Source organism: Xenopus tropicalis, chromosome 8, assembly GCF_000004195.4.
Source record: "Xenopus tropicalis strain Nigerian chromosome 8, UCB_Xtro_10.0, whole genome shotgun sequence".
Classification (NCBI taxonomy): Eukaryota; Metazoa; Chordata; class Amphibia; order Anura; family Pipidae; genus Xenopus; species Xenopus tropicalis.
Genome location: NC_030684.2, coordinates 90,572,079 through 90,595,807, shown reverse-complemented (window position 1 = coordinate 90,595,807; position 23,729 = coordinate 90,572,079). Strand labels below are relative to the sequence as shown.

Sequence of the window (23,729 nt, the reverse complement as noted above, 5' to 3'; positions counted from 1 at the left end):
TATTTAAATTAACGTGTAACAACTAAAACATGATATTTCCTTATATTAAGAAAATAAATATGGATTTAGTCACTTTTAATTACATCCAGTCCCTAGGGTGAATTTATTTGTTTGTTAAAATGGGCTACAATGACATAGGTAACCAAGTACATTTGATAATTGCCAATAATAAAGGCTATACAAAACATCCATATAAGCTCCATATAAGAAGTGCTCTTTTTTTTTTTTAATTGAAATTATCACACGGGTGCCCACCAGCTCCATGGAATGTATATGCTCATTGCATTTCTGATTCTGAAGTGGCATCTTTCAAGCCATTAAAAAATGTGAGTAATACAAAGTACCATGAAAAGTGCAGTAAAGGCAACGCTGTACTCTAATGCTCACCAGCTTCGGGCCTACTGGAAGATTGTGATCACATTTTTGGTATGCCTGATCAAAAATGTATACTAGCTTCTATGTATTTCTTCTTTAACAAAGTCTCCTTCAGAGTTTGTACCCTTAAAGGACATGTCAACGCCAAAAATAATTTTTTGCCTAATAAAAGGAATATTTGTAAGTTAGTTATTTGTATATATAACTGCTATTAAAAGCAGTGTTTGCCTGTCCTTTCTATTGCCTGCCTTGGTGGCTCTGGGGTTTGAAACAGTGTAACACAAGCCAGCATATTTTACAGACCACTTACGTTTGCAAATAACCTTTAAAGCACTAATAATTTTTTAATAAATTGATATTGGAAAGTTGCTTAGAATTATGTTTTCTTTTATCAGGCAAAAAAATATTTTTGGGGTTGACATGTCCTTTAATACTGATCTGGTTTTCTGTGCATGCAGTTAGAGAAATTTACACTGATCATGTTCAAATTGTAGTTAATATGTTCATGCCTTGAATACATTTTTGTTTTTTAGGGCCTCTTTACTCACAAGACCGGATTTTACAAGCCATGGGGAATATCACTCTGGCTTTCCATCTGCTGTGTGAAAGAGCAGACCCTAATTCTTTCTGGTTACCATACATCAAAACGCTACCTAATGAGTATGACACACCCCTGTATTTTAATGAGGATGAAGTCCAGTATCTTCAGTCAACACAAGCCATTCTTGATGTTTTTAGCCAGTACAAGAATACAGCTCGACAGTATGCCTATTTCTACAAAGTCATTCAGGTATGGAAAACCTGCATTGTTGACAAAATTGTGGTTGACCAGATTAATGCACAGTGCTCACTTCAATGCTACTGTGCTCACTTCAGAGTTAAGTTTGTAATGCATCTTTTAGTTACTGAAACTTTTCTAGTGCCATATTTTGTAACCTTAACCTTTTTAGTGCCATAGGACGTAGATTCTACGTCCTAGGTACCAAGGGACCAAAGTGCCATAGAACGTAGAATCTACGTCCTACAGCACTAACGGGTTTACAAGCGCTGCGCTCGCTTTTAAAGCAGCGCAGCGCTTGTAAAGCCTGCACAACCCCCTAGGCAACGAGCAAGGAAGGTCATACTTACCGATCCGGGTCCCCCAGCGCCGCCGATCCGGGTCCTCAGCCAATGACAGCAGTGGACACGCATTGATGACGTGTCCACTGCTGTCCCTTTAATTGTCGCCGCCCCCGCCGTCGCCTCTTCACTCTGCTGCCACGTGAGACTGCTGGAGCCCCCCTGCTGCCTTCCTGCTGCCTTCCTGCCAGATTGGACGCCCTGATCGCCTGCCTGCATTGTGTAAGCTGAACTACAACTCTCTAACCACTGTTTATTTTGCTTATTTCAATCTCAACTGTCTAAAATTTTTTTTTTTTTTTTTTTTCCATTTCTTCTTCTATCTTTGTCATTGTTACACTTTTGTACACATACACACTTATTTACAACTTTCCCAAGCACACACAGACACTTACACACACACTTACACTTACACTTTTTTTTTTTTTTTTTTTTTCTTTCTTTCTTTCTTTTCTTTTCTTTCTTTCTTTGCTTTCTCTGGCAGTCTTTTTTTTTTACTAAAACTTTATTTCTGATCTTGCTCTATAATTATCTGATTTATTTGGTTGCATTTTAGTGTTTTTTTTGCATTTTCATAATTGATTTCTGTTTTTGAATTATTCTATTGCACTATAACTTTTGTATTGCTATTGGGTGCTGAATTTGCAGTGACATTGGTGGATCCAGGGCTCTGACCACCGATTTCATTGCAATAATTGTTCTTCTGTTGGTTTGAGCGGTTTTTATTTGAATTTACTGATTTTATGGTGTTTTATCTTTGCATTGTTCTTTATTGTGTATTTAGTGCCCCCAAAAGGTTGCTTTTGCAGTGACATTGGTGGATCCAGGGCTCTGACCACCGATTTCATTGCAATTATTGTTCTTTGATTGCTTTTAGTGGTTTTATTCCATTTTAACTTCATTTGATTTCAGTTGTTCTAGAAAGGTCCAGAGGTGCTAAGATTGTTCTGGTAGTTTCTATTGCCAAGGGTTAGGCTGATGCCACACATGGCGTAGGGCTGATTTTTTCAGCAAGTGGAAAAACGCTTGCCGAAAATTCAGCCCTACGCCTGCTACTTGTGCCTGCACCCGAATGAATGGAATACGCTCGGGTGCAGGCACATGTAGCCGATATACACATGAAAACGCGAGACTTTGCATTCTCACGCGTTTTCATGCGTATATCGGCTACATGTGCCTGCACCCGAGCGTATTCCATTCATTCGGGTGCAGGCAAAAAAAAAGGGGGTGCATAGAGTGCAGCCCCAATATTATGCATTTTCAGGTTTGGCGGCCATGTACTTATGTGCACCCATACATATGGGGTATCGTTTTATTCAGGGGAACTTGCAGATTTATGGTTAGTAAGTTTTTGGTAGTTGCCATGGAGATTTTGGGGAGAAATCTAGGTTTGTATCTGGTTTTTCCTTGATTTCTGACCAAAGCGTGACTTCTGCAAGGGACTGCGGCCACAATTTTCCATGTAGAAAGAGAAGAGTGGTGTCTTTGAATAGCTGAAGCTGTGCACTTTTCATAAATATATAGTTATTTCACAGGTAGGGGGGTGTTTAGACTAAATAACTGCAGGTAGAGCACATAGAGCACAGACCCCCCTTATGCATTGCCCCTGTTTGGGGGCATTTGGTGGCCACGTTTTTATGTGCACCCATACATATGGGGTATCGTTTTATTCAGGGGAACTTGCAAATTGAGGTTTAGTAAGTTTTTGGTAGTTGCCATGGAGATTTTGGGGAGAAATCTAGGTTTGTATCTGGTTTTTCCTTGATTTCTGACCAAAATCTAGGTTTGTATCTGGTTTTTCCTTGATTTCTGACCAAAGCGCTGACTTCTGCAAGGGACTGCGGCCACAATTTTCCATGTAGAAAGAGAAGAGTGGTGTCTCTGAATAGCTGAAGGTGTGCACTTTTCGTAAATATATAGATTGTGGGGGTTATTTCACAGGTAGGGGGGGTTAACACTGAAAAACTGCAGGTAGTGCACATAGAGCGCAGCCCCCAAAATTTCAACTGAAATTGCCCTTATGCATTGCCCCTGTTTTGGGGCATTTGGTGGCCACGTCTTTATGTGCACCCGTACATATGGGGTATCGTTTTATTCAGGGGAACTTGCAAATTGAGGTTTAGTAAGTTTTTGGTAGTTGCCATGGAGATTTTGGGGAGAAATCTAGGTTTTTTATCTGGTTTTTCCTTGATTTCTGACCAATGCGCTGACTTCTGCAAGGGACTGCGGCCACAATTTTCCATGTAGAAAGAGAAGAGTGGTGTCTCTGAATAGCTGAAGGTGTGCACTTTTCAGAAATATATAGTTTGCGGGGGTTATTTTACAGGTAGGGGGGGTTAACACTGAAAAACTGCAGGAAGTGCACATAGAGCGCAGCCCCCAAAATTTCACCTGAAATTGCCCTTATGCATTGCCCCTGTTTTGGGGCATTTGGTGGCCACGTCTTTATGTGTACCCATACATATGGGGTATCATTTTATTCAGGGGAACTTGCAGATTGATGTTTAGTAAGTTTTTGGTAGTTGCCATGGAGATTTTGGGGAGAAATCTAGGTTTGTGTCTGTTTTTTCCTTGATTTCTGACCAATGCGCTGACTTCTGCAAGGGACTGCGGCCACAATTTTCCATGTAGAAAGAGGAGAGTGGTGTCTCTGAATAGCTGAAGGTGTGCACTTTTCAGAAATATATAGTTTGTGGGGGTTATTTTACAGGTAGGGGGGGTTAACACTGAAAAACTGCAGGAAGTGCACATAGAGTGCAGCCCCCAAAATTTCAACTGAAATTGCCCTTATGCATTGCCCCTGTTTTGGGGCATTTGGTGGCCACGTCTTTATGTGTACCCATACATATGGGGTATCGTTTTATTCAGGGGAACTTGCAGATTGATGTTTAGTAAGTTTTTGGTAGTTGCCATGGAGATTTTGGGGAGAAATCTAGGTTTGTATCTGGTTTTTCCTTGATTTCTGACCAATGCGCTGACTTCTGCAAGGGACTGCGGCCACAATTTTCCATGTAGAAAGAGGAGAGTGGTGTCTCTGAATAGCTGAAGGTGTACACTTTTCAGAAATATATAGTTTGTGGGGGTTATTTTACAGGTAGGGGGGGTTAACACTGAAAAACTGCAGGAAGTGCACATAGAGCGCAGCCCCCAAAATTTCAACTGAAATTGCCCTTATGCATTGCCCCTGTTTTGGGGCATTTGGTGGCCACGTCTTTATGTGCACCCATACATATGGGGTATTGTTTTATTCAGGGGAACTTGCAGATTGATGTTTAGTAAGTTTTTGGTAGTTGCCATGGAGATTTTGGGGAGAAATCTAGGTTTGTGTCTGTTTTTTCCTTGATTTCTGACCAATGCGCTGACTTCTGCAAGGGACTGCGGCCACAATTTTCCATGTAGAAAGAGGAGAGTGGTGTCTCTGAATAGCTGAAGGTTTGCACTTTTCAGAAATATATAGTTTGTGGGGGTTATTTTACAGGTAGGGGGGGTTAACACTGAAAACCTGCAGGAAGTGCACATAGAGCGCAGCCCCCAAAATATCAACTGAAATTGCCCTTATGCATTGCCCCTGTTTTGGGGCATTTGGTGGCCACGTCTTTATGTGCACCCATACATATGGGGTATTGTTTTATTCAGGGGAACTTGCAGATTGATGTTTAGTAAGTTTTTGGTAGTTGCCATGGAGATTTTGGGGAGAAATCTAGGTTTTTTATCAGTTTTTTCCTCGATTTCTGACCAAAGCGCTGACTTCTGCAAGGGACTGCGGCCACAATTTTCTATGTAGAAAGAGAAGAGTGGTGTCTCTGAATAGCTGAAGGTGTGCACTTTTCAGAAATATATAGTTTGTGGGGGTTATTTCACAAGTAGGGGGGGTTAACACTGAAAAACTGCAGGTAGTGCACATAGAGCACAGCACCCACATTTTTAGCTGTAATTGCCCTTGTGCATTGCCCCTGCTTTGGAGTGTTTGGTGCCCATGTCTTTATGTGCACCCATACATATGGGGCATCATTTTATTCAGTAGAAATTTGTCTTTCAAATTTGCCTTTGTTAGAAAATTTTTATGAGATTTTTTTTTGTCAAATCCACATTTGATCATGCGTCCAAGTTTACGTTTTAGAAAAAAAAAAAAAAGTCAAAAAAACTTCCAAATTTCACAATGCACTGACAAAAGGTATTTGGCTTTTGAGTGAAAACTACATTGCACCTAGAAACCTGAAGGTCTGTAGTTTCTAAAGATACCGAACATGAGGGGATATTTTAGATTTACATATAAGTTATGCTGCATCAACTGTTACAAGCGCTTTTCCGCTTTGTTCTGGTGTGATATTGTACTAAGTATTGCTTTAGTTTGGGGGTTACTTCTGGACAGGAACTGTGGGGTACCACCACATATTTGGTATCGTTGGACTTGGGAGTATCAGGGCTTTTACAAACAACAAAAAAAAGTGTGTAAAATTAACTTTTCTATGGAAAAAAAACTCAAAATATACAGAAATTTTTCATAATTTTATTTTTTTTTTACATAATTCACCCAAAATACACATCATATCTCCAGAAAAGTTATAAAATTTGGTATGTATGTCGAAGCCCAATTAGTGACGAAAAAAACGATATATAATTTCCCTAGTTTCATGGAGGTTTTCCTACCAAAAAACATTGTTAAAGCGAATGAGTACAAAATGCTTAAAAAACGTCTGGCACTGGGGGGAACCGAAATGACGAATTCGGCTGGCACTTAAAGGGTTAAAAAAAAAAAATAAATAAATATATATATATATATATATATGATGTGAATTGTATTGTAGGGCTTTTATAGAAACTGCTTGATACTCATTAAGGCTTGTGTGAAGGGGGGGGTGTTGTTAACTGAGCTGATTATATCATCTTCTGTTCATGCAATCTTACTGCATTAGGCTAAACTTTTTAATGGCTGTTATGGCAAGTGGGGTCATGGCTAACAGCCTAAAAGGTCTAGGAAGTTTTATGGGGTTCAGCCAGTTAAGTTCAGAAGTGACCTACCCACATTTATATGCCTTGTGCTACAGACTGATATCACTCTCTTTGTACAAGAATCTATACCTGTTAGTGCCCCTGATTAACTGCATCCATAAATGCCGGACTAAAATATGATATACAATCAGTGGACACATACTTTAATATAGTGGTTACTGTCTTGAAATGCGATGTGTACTTCTACACATCTATACATGTATACTTTTGTACTTTATCAGAAAATATTCTATTTATGTTTGCATTTACACTTATTACTACCATACCTTTGATCTGCCAAGCATTAACTCACCACTCCAATTACCATTTAACCCAGAAACATAGCTTGTGTCATTTCTGGCAAAAATATTAATATTTAATGAAAAAATGTAAGCTCAGCACACATCTGCCACATATTCATAAAGGATGCATACTACTTACTGGTAGGATGGGCAGTACATTTATGGTCAGCATTGACTAGCCAGGTGCATTATACTATCTACTACTAACATGCTGAGGAAATCACAATCTGTATGTAGAAGAGTCAACCTAGGTTTGTTTTTAGGCAAGGGATCCAATGCTGACAATAGATTAATATTATCAATACAATGCCTTCGTTCAACTGTCAGAGCTTAGCTATCAACAGACTCTTTTTAACTTGTAAAAATATAATTCATATATTCAGCCACTAGCAGCTAGAGCTGCAGCACAGAAGCTACTGAGACCAAGCTTAAATGGCAGCTGCTGTCTTAAACAGAGGGAGCTTCTGGGGCTGTTGGCATGGTAAAGCTTTTTGCAGAATAATAACATTCTAGCTTGCACTATTGTGGCTAATTTATTGGCATTAAAATGCCAAAATGTCCCACCTTCTCCTTTTAAGTACAGGTATCTGACCCCTTCTCCGGAAACCCATTATCCAGAAAGTTCCGAATTATGGAAAGGTCATCTATCATAGTCTATTTTAATCAAATAATTCACCTTTTTAAAAGTTATTTCCTTTTTCTCTGTAATAATAAAACAGTACCTTGTACTTGATCCCAACTAAGATATAATTATTCTATATTGGAGGCAAAACAATCATATTGGTTTTAGTTAATGTTTAAATGATTTTTTAGTACACTTAGGGGCTGATTTACTTACCCACGAACGGGTCGAATGGAGTCCGATTGCGTTTTTTTCGTAATGATCGGTACTTTGCGATTTTTTCGGATTCTTTACGAATTTTTCGGATCCAATACGATTTTTGCGTAAAAACGCGAGTTTTCCTATCCATTACGAAAGTTGCGTAAAAAGTTGCGCATTTTGCGTAGCGTTAAAACTTACGCGAAAAGTTGCGCATTTTTCGTAGCGTTAAGTTTTAACGCTACAAAAAATGCGCAACTTTTCGCGTAAGTTTTAACGCTACGCAAAATGCGCAACTTTTTACGCAACTTTCGTAATGGATACGAAAAACTCGCGTTTTTACGCAAAAATCGTATTGGATCCGAAAAATTCGTACAGAATCCGAAAAAATCGCAAAACATACGAAAAAGTCGCAAAATATTCGTTTTCAAGTCGGAACTTTTCCAATTCGGGTCGGATTCGTGGGTTAGTAAATCAGCCCCTTAAGGTATGGAGATCCAAATTTCGCAAAGATTACTTTTCTAAAAAACTCCAGGTCCCGAGCATTCGGGATAACGGGTCCTAAACCTGTACAGGTATGGGACCTGGGGTTTTCCAGATATGGGATCTTTCCATAATTTGGATCTCCATACCATAAAGTCTCCTTAAAGATTATTAAAAATTAAATAAACCCAATAGGATTGTTTTGCTTTACATATGGATTACTTTTTGCTTATAATGGAGTCAATGGGAGATGGTCTTCCCATAATTCATAACTTTCTGTACAACAGGTTTCCGGAAAACGGATCCCATACCTGTACCTGCAAATAACTTTAAAACACTTCCCTGCTTAAAAATGAACTTTGGTTGAAACTTCAGTTTTAGCAGACTGACACAGATCTTCTTCCTGATGAAAAGCAGCAGTACGCTACAAGGTAGTTTCAGAGTAGGTAAGGTATTTTTACAGACTTAAGTATGAACTACAAATACTGCTCCAAACTTGGTCAAGCTCCTGGCCAAGATGATGCTATTGTTTTATTTGGTTCACATTTGAATAAGCAAATTCAATTTTAGATCTGGTTTAATAGTTAGCCGAGTCTTTTACAGAAGATGTAGTATATAATTATGTATTAATTTTGAATGTTATAAAACAAATAAACCAAAATGTAAGAAAACATGACAATCTATATACAATAAAGTTTGTGCGTATGCCAACCTATAATATATGTCTAGCCAGTGTGAAAAGGTGTTACTGTTTAAACAATGTTTTAGCAGACTTCAGGTAGGAGATCCCAATTATGGAAAGACCCTGGAAAATCCCAGGCCCGAGCATTCTGGATAACAGGTCCCATACCTGTACAAGTAAAGTTAAATAAGAAGTTTTATTCCAGATGATTGCCTTTTGTCTGCAATTTTGTACATTTTATTTGGGGGTGTCAAAACCCGTGAAAACTCTATGTGCTATTGTCTTAATTAAACTGTACCCCTGAGCATTATAAAAAAAAGAAATCGCTCATATGTTAAACACTATGCTTCACACAAAACTAGGACACACATACATGCTAGGTCCCACACTACATCCTACATTTAGAACCTGGATTATTTCCTGTTAGTTGATCAGTGAGTGACACACGAACATCACGCAATAGCAACTTGAGGTAAAACATTTAAAAGGCCAGTATTTATCCATTGGCAAAGCTTTTTTCATTGCTCCTAAGGCATTGTGCTTTACATTAAAACAAGGTTACAGTCACACAGGGTTGGTTCAGAGGCCGAGAATCAGCTCCTGTATTAGCCTCAGCCATCTCTTTTGTGTGTACTTGGAGACACTACCTCAGCTTCTGTGCAGGCACACGGAGTGGATTTTGGCATTGAAAAGCAAACTCTGCATTTTGGTACTGAAATCTACTACGTGTGCCTCTGTTTTTCTGTAAGTCAAAAAAATCCATGAATCTTGGATTATAGATGCCTTGATTGTACTGAATTTCACTGTGTGAAGTAGTATGGAGTAGTATGAAAGAAGTAAAATAGAACTGACACGTGACTCAGTAAATCAGTTTTTTTTTAATAGACAAGGAAGAAAGATCATTTGCTTCATTCCTGTTTTATAACCAAGAAACAGCAGTCTTGATCCTGTAAACTCCCTTTGTCTCCAAAACAAATGTAAAGCCTGCTTAATGTGTATTTGTTTAATGGATTACACTCACAGTGATTGAAGTGTAAATGTGAATCACTAGTAACCAAGCACTTCCTAGTGTAGGGATGACCCTTTGGGCTAGAGAGGTTATATAGTTTTGCTTCAGTGGCGGTACCGCTATAAACATTAGCCCCTGGCTTTCTGTTTTGTTTCAGTGTATTGTCCATAAAAGGCTTTATTCTTAGGGGAGCACTAGCAAAACCTCTGCTGTTTGTGAGTGCACTGACAAGAAGAAAACACAGATTTTATGTTTTGCAGCTGCTGTTACAAGTCAGGCTGTAGCCTGATGTTATGAGGAAAAGCAGGTGCGACACTCGGTAGACAAAAATAAATCTTAGAGCATGGAAAGTCATGCTAATTAAAGTGGGCCTCTAAAACACTGTAACAAGCATGTTTTTGGCACTTTATAATTAGAAACCGTTAGTCGCCATTAAAAGTTGCCAGAAAATTAATTTTTTTGACATTATCAGTAGAAGACCTTTAGTGATGCAGCAAAGTTAGACACTAATGCTATGCAGTGCTGCTTGCAGAAATGGATTACTTTTACCAGTGCTCTCAGTACAGTATGCGCCTTGTTGCTTATGTATATTTATATGTATGTGAGTACCATGCAAGGAAAACAAGAAATAAAGCAGATTAGTCCTGTACTAAATGTTGGGCACCTCCCAGTGGTTGCAGGTACCACAGGCTGGTGTGGTTTTTTGCTAGCAGGAGCACCGTCCTGGGATACCTGTGACCAAGCGATCCTCTTCCTTCTTTGGCCTTTGCGCTGCTTGCACTTGTGCAGTAGTGTAAAAAGCCGAACTTAGCAACAAGAATGTTGGCTTTTCACTCTACTGTGCATGTGCCTGGCCTGGGATTCCGGAGATGGACGAGTGAAGAAAGAGGTTGTCACATGTACCCCGGGCTGGTGCACCGGGAGTAGGAGCACCGGCCCCGGGTATCGGGTAAACGATTACGATCAGTGGGGGTGTCTAACATTTAGCACCCCCCAGTGATTGTAACTTTTATCCTTCTTTAAAGAAACTTTCTATTATACATTAAGGGGAGTATTTTTTAACATTGGAGACAATTTATTTTTAAATTATTTTAACTGCAGTCACATTTACAAATTACTTTAATACAGTGAAAATGTTTAGGGGTGTATTTGTTAACACTGGAGACAAACATCACTGATTATATTACCCATAACAACCACACAGATCAGATCATATCAGAATTATTAGTGTATATAGTGATCATAGTGATCGCAATCATACCTGCAGGCTTTCATTGGGAAACCGCCCAGTCCACATAGTATGAGCAATACAATTAGGGATTGCCGCAATTTATAGCAAGATATATTAAAGCATTGTAGTAGTGTAGTTGTCATTCTGCCTTTGTTCACACTGACATTTCTATTAATGTCTAGGAAAACTGCTAGTATGCGCCATAAATCTGACCATAATAAGCTTTTGGTTTGTCCAGTCCCTGCTTTAGGCCTTACAGCCTTTTCTCCCAGGAAGTCACTGTGACAAACTGCAGCATGTGGAAGAATAAGGTTGACAGAAAACCTTGTATAAGTATGAGAATTATTGGAAAGCAACAATAAAAATTACAAAAGACTGCCAGTGTACTTTAGAAATAGTTTGCAGAAACCAGGAAAAGTACTGCAGCATGAATATTGTACATGTATCTCCTATACACAAAAGACTAGAGGGCCATTTACTAATCTCCGTTTTTTTTTTTTTTTTTTTACCAATATGGATTTTAGCACTAAAAGTTACAGGAAAAAAAAGCCGAATCTGGCAGCTCGCTAGCTAAAACTTACCAGGATCATGTAGAAGCCAATGGCAGATGTCCCTTTCTTTACAGGGTCTTTAGACTTGCCTTGAAACTTAAGAGGTTTTTGTGCGACAATTCGAAAAATTTGAGGGTGACAATTTGAAAACAACAAATCAATTAATTCACAGCATTTTATTTAGCAATATACTGCATATTACAATATACTCCAGGCATCCATTCAGTATCAGCAGTTATGACAGCCCAGGCCTCTCACCGGTTAAATTCTATGGTCCGGATGTAGCTTGCTCTGTACCCTGCACCACTGGGTCAGATCCCCCGCTCTCACAAAAAACAAATGATCTGCTTACCGAACAGTCCTGTTGACTCGGGTGCTCCTGCCCCAAGTCCGTAGCCAGGGGCAGACACAATCGTCAAAACTCAACAATTCAGCAGTGCACTCCAGGTAGTATTAAAGCTGCAGCGGTTAAAATGTAAAAGTCTTCAGTCTTTATTAGCACATCTCTACTACACAGCTCAAGATCTTACGCGTTTCGTGTCAGCGCAGTTCCTCAGAGACCTCCTTCCCTTAGTTAACACAGGAAATATATATTCATAAACCCTCCCATAAAATGACCACGTAATTGGTTTCAATAAATACAGTAATTGATTAATCAATTTATGAATCAATCAGTATATATTCCACTAGCGTATTCAGTGTGCTAATTCATTCACATAACATTGTTTTATAAACTATCAATAAATCAAACATTGTGTTAAGTTATAAAATATTGTAAAAATGTTAAAACACACTTCGTTAAATACATTGTTGCAGCTCACTAGTTAAAACATTTCCACTCTCAAAAGTAGCAACTTATATGAAATGCTCGATTCAGTCCTTGAGGTTGTCTGTTACATAATCCAATAAATCCACTTCACTACTGCACCTAACAACTTAGATTGTAAATCACCTCCTCTAGGTCCTACGGTCACCCTTTCTATTCCATGTAATCTCACGTACCTCAATGTTACCACCACTAGATTCCTTAAAGTGCCTTGAAAACAGCGTTGCCTCGTGTCTGAATTGTGGAGTTTTTACAATTTGAAAAAGTCAGTTTATGTAACTTTTTTTGTTTTTTTTAAATGCCAGTTTTTAAAAATATGAGAAATGTTAGTTTTAGTAAATATGCCCCTTAGTGAAAAAACCAGGACTGGCTTGTCAAATCCTTGACAAATCAGCTGGGGTACTTTTATTACAGAGTATCATGCAACCATGTTTCCCCCCACTTCTAGGTATCTATTGCACATATTCACGCTGGATACATTTGCAGTACAGTCTGCTCCAAAGTTATTCTATGGTTTTCTTGTGCCTTCCCTCAATAAAAGGACTGATGTCAATGGTGAAAGGTGTTCTGTTCCAAAAATTGTGCCAAACAATCTGACAGCAGTATTTGTAAATGTACTGCCAGCAAGCAAACAGAAGTGTAAGAAGCCTGCCCTACTAATACGGTTAACCCTGATTACTTATTGTATATTATTGTATATATTTATAATGCCCCAAGAACAACAACTTTCATTTTCACTTTGTGTTTTCTTTGGAAACCATATTCTATGTGTCTATGCATAAGAAATAGTATATTTTCTTGTTTGCTGGAAAAAACTGAAGTGTTGAGGCAAATGTCATTAAAAATACCTAATTTATAGACCGTATTCTTATTTTATTTTTAACCATGCAATTTCTGAAAACACAGGAATTATTTTTAATTTAACTGACAACAGATAGGCATTTGAAATTCTCTTTCTGCAATGCCTTAATCAGTTTATTGGTGCTTACGTATAAGATTTTAATTTTTATTCTGTGTGAAGAAGTATTTCTTTAGTATTGACAGGCCCCAACATTTACATGCTGAGCAAAAGCTATCTTTTGCTGTGGGTTATTAAATATCTGTCAATTAGAAATACCAAGGTTGTATATTAATGTCAAAGCAGCACATCAAAAATTCGCACAATATGACTTCTTCAACAGTATTTAATACTTAATGCATTTGTCATTTTCTTCTTGTAAATATATTGACATGTTTTATTAATTGCTGAGGTGATTTCCTTTGGCCCACTGACTGCAAGAAATGATGAATCACTATTAAAGACTGACTATAGATAGAAAATGCCACAAATGCACTCTAAGTTCCTTTATTAAAAGATTTATATTGCAAAAATAATACCTTTTTTTTTTTTAATGTTGGTTGGTGTTGGTGTCTTACACCTGGCTGTTGTGAGTATCTAACTATATAATTACATTTTCATAATAGAGAGGGAATGGGTATTGTTATATTTGGGCCCTTAAACATTATTTTATTTTTCTTTGCCCACCCAACAAGCAGTCCATGTTGCAGCTTGGACTTTTATTTGGCTAGTGAGCAGTGTGTGTGTGCATTTTGTAGTGCTATATGGACACATCCCTCAAGCTGACACCATGTGATTGCTTTCATTTATGATAGTAATGATGATGAAACGACAGCAGATTTGACTGTGTAGCAGCCTACCATTATTTACCATGCTATTTTTCTGTATTGCTGAGTTGCTTCGATTTAATAAAAATGGATTTATTATCTCATAAGTTACACTAAAAGACGGAGGTTGAGAGTCTTAAGTGCATCTAGCAACAGCATTTGTAATGAAGACAAGATAAATAAAATCTCTATTCTGTGGAAATTGGATGCAGAATAGTAATAGAAGGATGGGGTAATACAAAAAACAGTATATATTTTACATTTATTTTTGAATGATTGTTTTTCTGTTTTATAAAGATTCACTGCTTTATGAGCTTGTGCCATTAAGAGTCACAACTCTTGACCAGTTTGCTGTTTTCTTGGCATGTTCCTGTTAATATATGTTGCAATTATATCTGAAATGAAGGTGTGCCCTTATTAGTTCACTTAACCATACACAGGAAGATTTAAGATGTTAACTTGAGTCCTTCAGACCAGTTCAGCAGCTTATCTGCCCTTGTATGGGGGCCCCTAATGGGCATACCCGACCGATATCTGGCTTAAATTGGCCAGATTTCAATTGGATAGGTTTGATTTTCTCATTGGATCTGGGACCTCATTGGATCATGAGTGTGGTCCTCTTCTTCTTGTTGTAATTAATTTGTTTGGCCCTCTTGCCAAATGATCAGATTGCTCTGATATCACCCACCTTAAGTGTTGGCCACCTTTTCACACTGGCTAGACATATATTATAGGTTGGCATACACACAAACTTTATTGTTTATAGATTGTCATGTTTTCTTACGTTTTGGTTTATTTGTTTTATAACATTCAAAATATTTATATACTACATCTTCTGTAAAAGACTCGGCTAACTATTAAACCAGATCTAAAATTGAATTTGCTTATTCAAATGTGAACCAAATAAAACAATAGCATCATCTTGGCCAGGAGCTTGACCAAGTTTGGAGCAGTATTTGTAGTTCATACTTAAAGGAACAGTAACACCAAAAAATGAAAGTGTATAAAAATAATTAATATATTATATACTATTGCTCTGCACTGGTAAAAGTTGTGTGTTTTCTTCATAAACACTACTACAGTTTATATAAATACCCTGCTGTGTAGCCATGGGGGCAGCCATTTAAATTGAAAAGAGGAGAAAAGGCACAGGTTAATAAGCAGATAACTGATAAGTAGCAGATTCCCATTGTATTCTACACAGTTTATCTGGTATCTTCTTATGTAACCTGTGCCTCTTCTCCTTTTTTCAATTTAAATGGCTGCCCCCATGGCTACACAGCAGCTATTTCTATTAACTATAGTAGTCTTTCTGAAGCAAACACGCAACTTTTACCAGTGCAGGGCAACAGTACCTTATATTTTAATTATTTTAAAACATTTTTATTTTTTAGTGTTACTGTTCCTTTAAGTCTGTAAAAACTTCTAAAAATACCTTACCTACTCTGAAACTACCTTGTAGTGTACTGCTGCTTTTCATCAGGAAGAAGATCTGTGTCAGTCTGCTAAAACTGAAGTTGCAACCAAAGTTCATTTTTAAGCAGGGAAGTGTTTTTAAATTTATTTGTAAGTACAGGCATGGGATCCGTTTTCTGAAAACCCATTGCACAGAAAGTTATGAATTTATGGGAAGACCATCTCCCATTTACTCTATTATAAGCAAATAGTTCTAACTTTTAATTTTTTTCCTTTTTCTCTGTAATAATAAAACAATTACTTGTACTTGATTCCAACTAATATACAAGTAATTCTTATGTAAAGCAAAACCATCCTATTGGGTTTATTAAGGTATGGAAATCCAAATTATGGAAAGATCCCATATCTGGAAAACCCCAGGTCCCATACCTGTACAGATTTAGGACTCATTATCCCGAATGCTTGGGACCTGGAGTTTTCTAGATAAGTAATCTTTGTGAAAGTTGGATCTCCATACCTTAAGGGGCATATTTATTATGCTGTGTAAAAAATGGCGAGAAATTTCGCCACACATCGCCAGGCTTCGCCGTGTAAAAATGGCGCAATTTTTTACGCGTTTTTTCTATCACCGGAACTTATGGAACATAATGGCATAATATCCGGCATTCAGACGGCGATCTTTCCATTTATTTTACACAGCTTTTTACTCCGTTTTTTCGGCGAATTAGTTTTACACAGTATAATAAATATGCCCCTAAGTCAGGGGTGGGCAAAGTTTTTGGCTCGGGGGCCACATTGACTCACAGGCAGGCCAGGCCGGGCCAACATCCTCCCACCAGCTCCCCCCCCAGCATCCTCCATCTCCCCGACCTGCGGCTCCCTCCATCGTTCGGCTGCGTCTGTTTCCCGGCTCCCCGCTGCATCCTTTTTTATGGTTGCGCCCCCTGCGTATACAGCACGTACGAAGCGCAACCAATCAGGGCCCAGAAATTATTTAAAGGGACCCGTAGTCGGCGGGCCGGATTAAAAAGGCCAACGGGCCGGATGTGGCCCGCGGGCCGTAGTTTGCCCACCCCTGCCCTAAGTACTAAAAAAAATCATTTAAACATTAACTAAAACCAATATGATTGTTTTGCCTCCAATATGGAGTAATTATATCTTAGTTGGGATCAAGTACAATGTGTTGTTTTATGTAGTATTTGTCTCATTTACAGTTCACTCCTCTCCTTTCCTTGGCTACTCATACCATTGCAACCTCGTTTGAGTAGGCAAACTCAAACTTGCCACAATACATTTCGTGTTCAGTAATTAACAGTCCTAAGAAGGAGAATAACAGAAGCGGACAAGGTTTTGTGGCAACTGAACACTTGCTTAGACCTTTGATATGTTATTCTGTGTCTTGGCAAACTAAGTAGAGCATTGTAAAAGGCAGAAACTTCTTTCAATTGCTATTTTATTTACCAATATCTTCAACACAATGTAAAAATGTAAATTAATATATAATAAAAAATAATTACATGTACTTTCATTATGCTAAGAAAAAAATGTACATCACTTTTAAACATGCTGTACTGCCGATTTATCTGTGAATGTAGACATTACGATTGGTATTTGCTGAACGTGTTGCATTTTGTGCCAGTAGATGGTGCTAGAATGACGGCAATGTCAGTAAAACATGACGTTTGAAAGTCATTTTGTAGTGACTGTTATAAAAAAAGTTACATTTTTATCTGATTTATACCTGAAAAAGAAATTAATTTTTCTAGATTTATATTTCTCTGAATGCACCAAAATATCCCTTTTGTGTGGGTATTTTTATTTTTAGATACTAGATGAGGAGAGTAAAGAATCCGTTATTAGCCTAAGGGGGGAAATTATTTTTCCTACCCAAAGAATAATTTTGACAGATTTACTGCATATCATTTTAATACAAGGTTACAGATTTATTATCCAAGCTTGTCTGAAAGGTAAGCGAGCTTGGGTTTATATGGAAACTGTCCTAGACTTACCTCTTTCATGAGTTTGCTTTCATTTAACCTCTTGAAGCTCAGTATAACTGATTTGCTTAGACTCGTTGGCTTAAACCCCCTTTATTTATGTAACCAGGAAGAGAGTGTCACTTATTTCTCTTTTTTGTGCTGCTTACTTTCTACAATAAACTTGCCATTGGTGTCTAAAATTATTATTATGAACTTTTGCTAAGTTTTTCCTATGTACATTCATAATACACACCCTGAACCAGTGGTATAAATGTCTGTACAAGTTTATAGTATGAAGGTGGCCTAAGCAAGCCCTTAAAGCACCCTACGGGGTGCTCAGTTACTTCTGCAGTAGCCACAGCACTTGATATGACTTGCATAGCACAAGAGTGTGTCACTGGTTGTGTATAGCAGTGTGCTTATTCCTACAGTCTCACATACATGCGCACACTACACACATCCAGTGAGGGTATGTACCCTGTGTATCATACCAAGTACTGGGGAAAGCTTCTGCTCAGGTCTCTGATTTATTAGTAGATTGATTAAATATGAAGGGTCATAGGTTCAGCTGTATGCAAAGGATGCAAAGCTGTCTGTAGATTGGTTTAAGATTTTTTTTGCCTTGTAGCGTGCAGGTTTTGTAACTTTAAGTATCAAATATGTCTTGCCTCATGGGCCTTGAAGCATATGTGTCTCTGTGATGAGGAGGATTCTGGCACATAAAAAAGAGGTTTAAAAGTAATAAAGCATTATTTATATTTCATTTAATAAAGACTATATCATAATGTTTTCAGAACATTTATTCTTAACACATATGTATATGCCTTAAAAAAATACATAAATAATATATACCCAGTAAAGGTGGGCATACACGCACCAATAATATCGTACGAAACCTCGTTTCGTACGATATTCGGTGCGTGTATGGTATGTCGGCGAGTCGACCGATATCGCAGGAAGCTGCTGATATTGGCCGACTCGCCATTCGGACCAGTTTGAAAATTTTGATCGGGCGCCATAGAAGGCGCCTGACCAAAATCTCCCTTCAGCACTGAATCGGCAGAAGGAGGTAGAAATCCTATTGTTCCTACCTCCTTACCTGCCGATTCAGCCCTGAATGGTGTGTGGCGGATCTGACGATGTTTCGTGCGACCGATGGTCGCAAGAAACATCGTCAGATCGCCACGTGTATGGCCAGCTTTACAGTTCCGGCGACATGCTGGGATAAGCTCCATAGCACTATGGCTTCTAATATCTCCCTGACTACCTTGGTGACCTCACAGCTAGGTAACTTAAAATCTGACAATATAAGCTGGAGGCAAACATCCTTAAATTTTAGTATAATTTTAACAGTTTTTGAATTTTTTAGTGCTTTGTTCAGCAGCTCCCCAGTTATGGTCAAATTTACCCTAGCAACCCGAAAGTGGTTTGAATCATAAACTGAAATATGTAGAGGGGATGTCCTGGAAAGAGGCACAAGAAGAAGACAAATCCAGTAGAACCCTGATTTTACATTTCCCAGGGGAAGGTGTCAAAACAGTGCAAATTCTGGGAAAACTTGAATTAAAAATAAAAAATAGAGATCTGCTGAAACGTTGCAAAGAGTAGAACCTTTAAGTTAACTTGAAGGTGAACTACCCCTTGAACTGAAAAGCTTTCCCAGCTGATGCCAGCATGCATTAACTCGAGGTTGTTTTGTTGGCAAAAATATTGGTTTTTGAATGAAGAAATCTGGCACTTGAGCTACTGGCCCTTTGGCATGCCACTGTCAGGCACAAAACAAAGATATGGAGGATGTACAAAGCAATGGAAAATGCAACAACTTGAACTGCAACTTAGGAATAGGTTAAAGACTGTTTTACAGTAAGTATTTCCAGTTCAAAGTATGTGCTGGTAGCACAAAGTGTTACATACAGGAGGCATGTTGTGGCTTTTGCATATACGCCTTTCACCAGCTCAATGGAGGTGCATAGTAAGCAGATCTGTGCAAGTAGTTAAGCAGACATGGAAATGAAAGGGTTATACAAAGAGCAAGCAGGAGAAGGTGGAGAAGAAGCCACTGGCAATCTCCCACCCAATTGGCAGGCTTGCAGTGTGTAATTTTCCTCAAATTGTGCACTGAGCTCAATCTTTTGTTTTCTAATTGATTTATAGTTTGAGCCACTTTTACCTCATCCCCTACTGTCCTGCACACAGTGCCAGCGAGTACATTACAGTGAGGGATGATAAATTGCCTTGCACTTGAGATGCTAATGCACCGAGAGTAAAACTGCATTCTACACAGGACTTCATTAACAGCACTAGGAGGCTTCCCAGCACATTCTGAGGGCTTTTTATTGTAAGCTATGTAAGAAGTGTTTGATTACATTTCTCAGCATAACAAGAATGTAACTGCATCCTACAAAGCTCATAATATCCTTTATTGGGCTGCTATAAAAGAAATTATACATAGATGGAGAGAGGAAAAGATCTGGGGTTAAGGCACAGGCAGCTGAGTTATCCTGGACGCTGACCTTAATCCCTGGAACTCTTCATAGAGAACAGATTGACTGAGTCTAACAACTGAATGGGGGCTTTCATCTGATCTGTTCCATTGTTAGTTTGTCACTTGTGTAAAATATCTGTGTTTATTGCTATAAGTGACTATTTTTATGGAAGGGTGCAGTCTTTCTGGTCTCCCCGCATTTCCTGCAGAACACAGGCTTAGGAGCAATGAAGTGAGGGGGCACAGGAAAAATCACATCCCTAGTAGGCATCTATAATGTACTTCTAATTAGAACAGAAACCTTCATTTGGGTGTCCCTTTTACTAAGCAAAAAAAAAAATGAGATCAAACCTTATTGAATTTTTGTGTGAAATGATAAATAAATGACTCGAGAAAAATCAGAACCATTTCTTTAGCCAGACAGTTGTCTAATTAATCCTTGCTTACTTTTGTGCATGTTCAAACGAAAGGTGCTTCCTTTTAGGATTGGCCACCTTTTTATTGTTAAATTTGTGATGTCTGCGTGTTCCAGTCTTAGAATATGAAGACGCAGATTAATGGCAGCTGCTGGGCACAACAAATTAACTTTACAGTGATGTATGAGAACATAATAGCATGTTGATCCCTGTGTAACGTTGCTGGACGCCTCCTGTTTCATTTGGCTCTTGTTAGGATCTGTTAGGAAGCTGAATTATGAAATTGTACTGACTGTTTTCTCATTTTTGTTTTCCCATTTCCTTCCTTTTCTCTTTTCCTTGCCCCAAAACCTCAGACCCATCCTAATGCCAACAAACTGCCTTTGAAGGATTCTTTCACTTTCGATGATTACAGGTTGGTCCTTTGTTTTTTTGGTTTTTTTTTGCAGTAATATGACCGCATGAAGCATGCTTTACAATCAGATTTCCCCCCCTTACTGTAATGGTTTATAGCCCCCTTTTGCTCTCTTATACTGGTACGCTTTTGGAAACGCTAATCAGCCGGATGCATGCTCTTTATGGCATTTTCATGCACACAGATACCAATACATATGGGAATTAAGTAAGATTTAAAGATGGTTTAGGTGCTGATCTTTGACCCAGACTTAAAAAGAAAATGGCATTTTAAAGGAATGATTTTACATTATAAGTGAAACACAAGACAGCTAGTTAATAACTTCAGAAGTTTATTAATAGCTTAATTTGCATTTTAAATTATAGCAAGAATTTTTTTAAGCTTTTAAAATGCCATTTTTCTTTGATTCAGTGTGTCATTTCATGGTTCTAATGAGACATTTTCTCTGTCCTTTAAAAAAAAAAAAAAAAAATAGTGTTGGGGTTGACCATTTGTTCTGATTCCAGGTGGGCGGTTTCCTCTGTCATGACAAGACAGAACCAGATCCCAACAGAGGATGGATCAAGAGTTACTCTGGCATTGATCCCATTATGGGATATGTGTAATCACACCAATGGCTTGGTAAGTGTTTCATGGTTCACATTCAACTGCAGTTGTTGTATGCAGATTTTAAGATTCAGAACAAGTTACTGAAATGTTACAATTTGTTTCCCTTGCCCCTTACCTCTGGCTTTAATGTGGGTTATAAATTCAGTGTCCGAAAGCTGGTTATTTACATAGCAAGCAGATTTAATCATTTGTGTCTCAAGTTATTTGTATAATTCTTTTTGTGTGTTATCTGAATATAACTTTAGGCAAAATTTTTGGCAAAATAATTTGCATGATATTAACACTGATGCAGTATAATTAAGTGACAGTTGTCATTGTTGCTGTACTGACGATACAGAACATAATGGCCTTACCAGAAACGCCTTACTAAAGGTTGAAGTGCCTGATTTCTGCACCCCAATGAATCTTATTAGTAGCATAGTGGGGATCAAGCAGCCTGTATATAGTTAATCTACTGCTAGTGACTGTCATCTATAACTACTGTCTGTATCATTTACACACACTGTGCTGCCCCCTAGCCTCCTCTGGTCTGATTCCTTTTCCTTTCCTCTTCACACCACCCACATTCAGTGCTGCAGATTATTTTGTTCCTTCTTAACTCTGGAATTCTCTTGCTGATTTACACTGCATGGAACTCTCTCTCTCTTCCAAACTAAACTCAAGATAGTATTCTTGGAGCACTAGCACAGCATCTGTTACAGTCATGGTGCTTATAAGCAATCACTTAACTATTGTAAATGGCTGCACTTTTAACCCTCTTATTTGCAAGTTACCCACTATCTTCTACTGAAAGCTTTTGTGAGGCAGAAACCTCCATTATACTCCAACACATGGTGCATAATCTTTAAAGAGGTTGTTCACCTTTGAGTTAACTTTTAGTGTGATGTAGAGAGTAATATGAGACAATTTGCATTTGGCCTTCATTTTAATTATTTGTAGTTTTATTATTTCAGTTTTTTGTTTAGCAGCTCTCCTGTTTGAAGTTTCAACAGCTATCTGATTGCTAGGATCAAAATTACCTTGGTAACCAGGGTGTGGTTTGAATGAATGGCTGATATGAATAGGAAATAAGTACTAAAAAGTAAGACTAGCCATGAAATTGTAGTTTCACAAAGCAATCATTTTTTGGCTGCGGGGGTCATTGACCCCTGTTTGGAAGCTGCGAAGAGTATAGTTCAAAAACTACAAAAAATAAATAATGAAAACCAATTGAAAAGTTGCTAAGAATTGACCATTCTTTGACATACTATAAGTTAACTTAAAGTTGAATCACACCTTTAATGTAATAAGATTTTTTTTTTCATTCTTGGTCTCTTGTGTTTCAAGTGCATGGTTAATGTTATGTGTGATATGTACAGTGTTGATGCTGTGTATAGAAGTAACACTATTTTCACGAAAAACCTGTATGTAGAGATGTATGAGATGTATTAGATGTAGAATGTTCCTGACTAAATCTGATTGAGCCATCAATGCACTAAGCTGCTGTATAGGTGAAAATGGAAAAGATGGCCCTTTTGGGGATCAGGATTACATATGACGCCAAATGGGTTGAGGCTATAATAATTTCAGATTCATCTAATGTTATTTAGTAGTTAACAAGCTAACCTATATATAAGAGACCACAAACAGTCTCAACCCAAATCAAAGGTTAAAACAAAAATCAGAATGACCTGAAATGAATTTCATTGTGAGTGTTTTATAGTAGTTTGAATTTTGCTGTTCTCTAAAAGAATTGGAAAATAGTAACTCCAAAGATTTTACCTTTCAGTTAAGCTGTACATTTTTTTATAAAAAAAATAGCTTCTTCACTGCCATGGCCAATGTGACCATGTTTAATTAAGTGGCCTTGTTTTGTTTTAAGCACATAAAACAGTTTGTAGTGTAGGCTGCACCTAGGGTTTTCGCCTCTCGGGCACGGCTTTTTTATAGATGCTTTAGAAAAACGAGATGCACTTCGAGCAACATGAAGAAGGCAGGTGTGGAATGGGGATGCAGTTTTGCTGCTCTGTGTCCTGGGTGTTTGTTATCCCCACCAGATTTCATAAAATATTCAGTTCCAAACCTGTCACGTCAGGTGGAACAGAGCAGCTCATTGAATGATTTTCATTAATGTTTTATGGCGTCTAAAGAGACAAACTTGCTGCAGGTAAAATAGGATCTAATGAGTTCAAATCTTTATTCATTACTTCTTTCCTTGGTTAGATAACAACCGGTTACAATTTAGAAGATGACCGTTGTGAGTGTGTAGCACTGCAGGACTTCAAGAGTGGGGAACAGGTAAGAATAGTCTTTAAATAGTCTGTGAAGTAAAATAGTTGTCATGGGCGTTTATTTCTAAAGGGCAGTTTGATGTG

The 23,729-nt window shown here is 38.1% G+C and overlaps 1 protein-coding gene across 2 annotated transcripts in view; it reads left to right on the top strand.

Moving 5' to 3' along the window:
* The window catches only part of setd3 (SET domain containing 3), a 51,627-nt gene that overhangs the window by 19,198 nt on the left and 8,700 nt on the right, over positions 1-23,729 (top strand). For both annotated transcript variants that reach the window (XM_012968426.3, NM_001016577.2), the window contains 4 exon segments: positions 909-1,165; positions 20,708-20,766; positions 21,273-21,387; positions 23,578-23,652. In XM_012968426.3, the coding sequence (XP_012823880.1) occupies positions 909-1,165; positions 20,708-20,766; positions 21,273-21,387; positions 23,578-23,652 (506 nt within the window).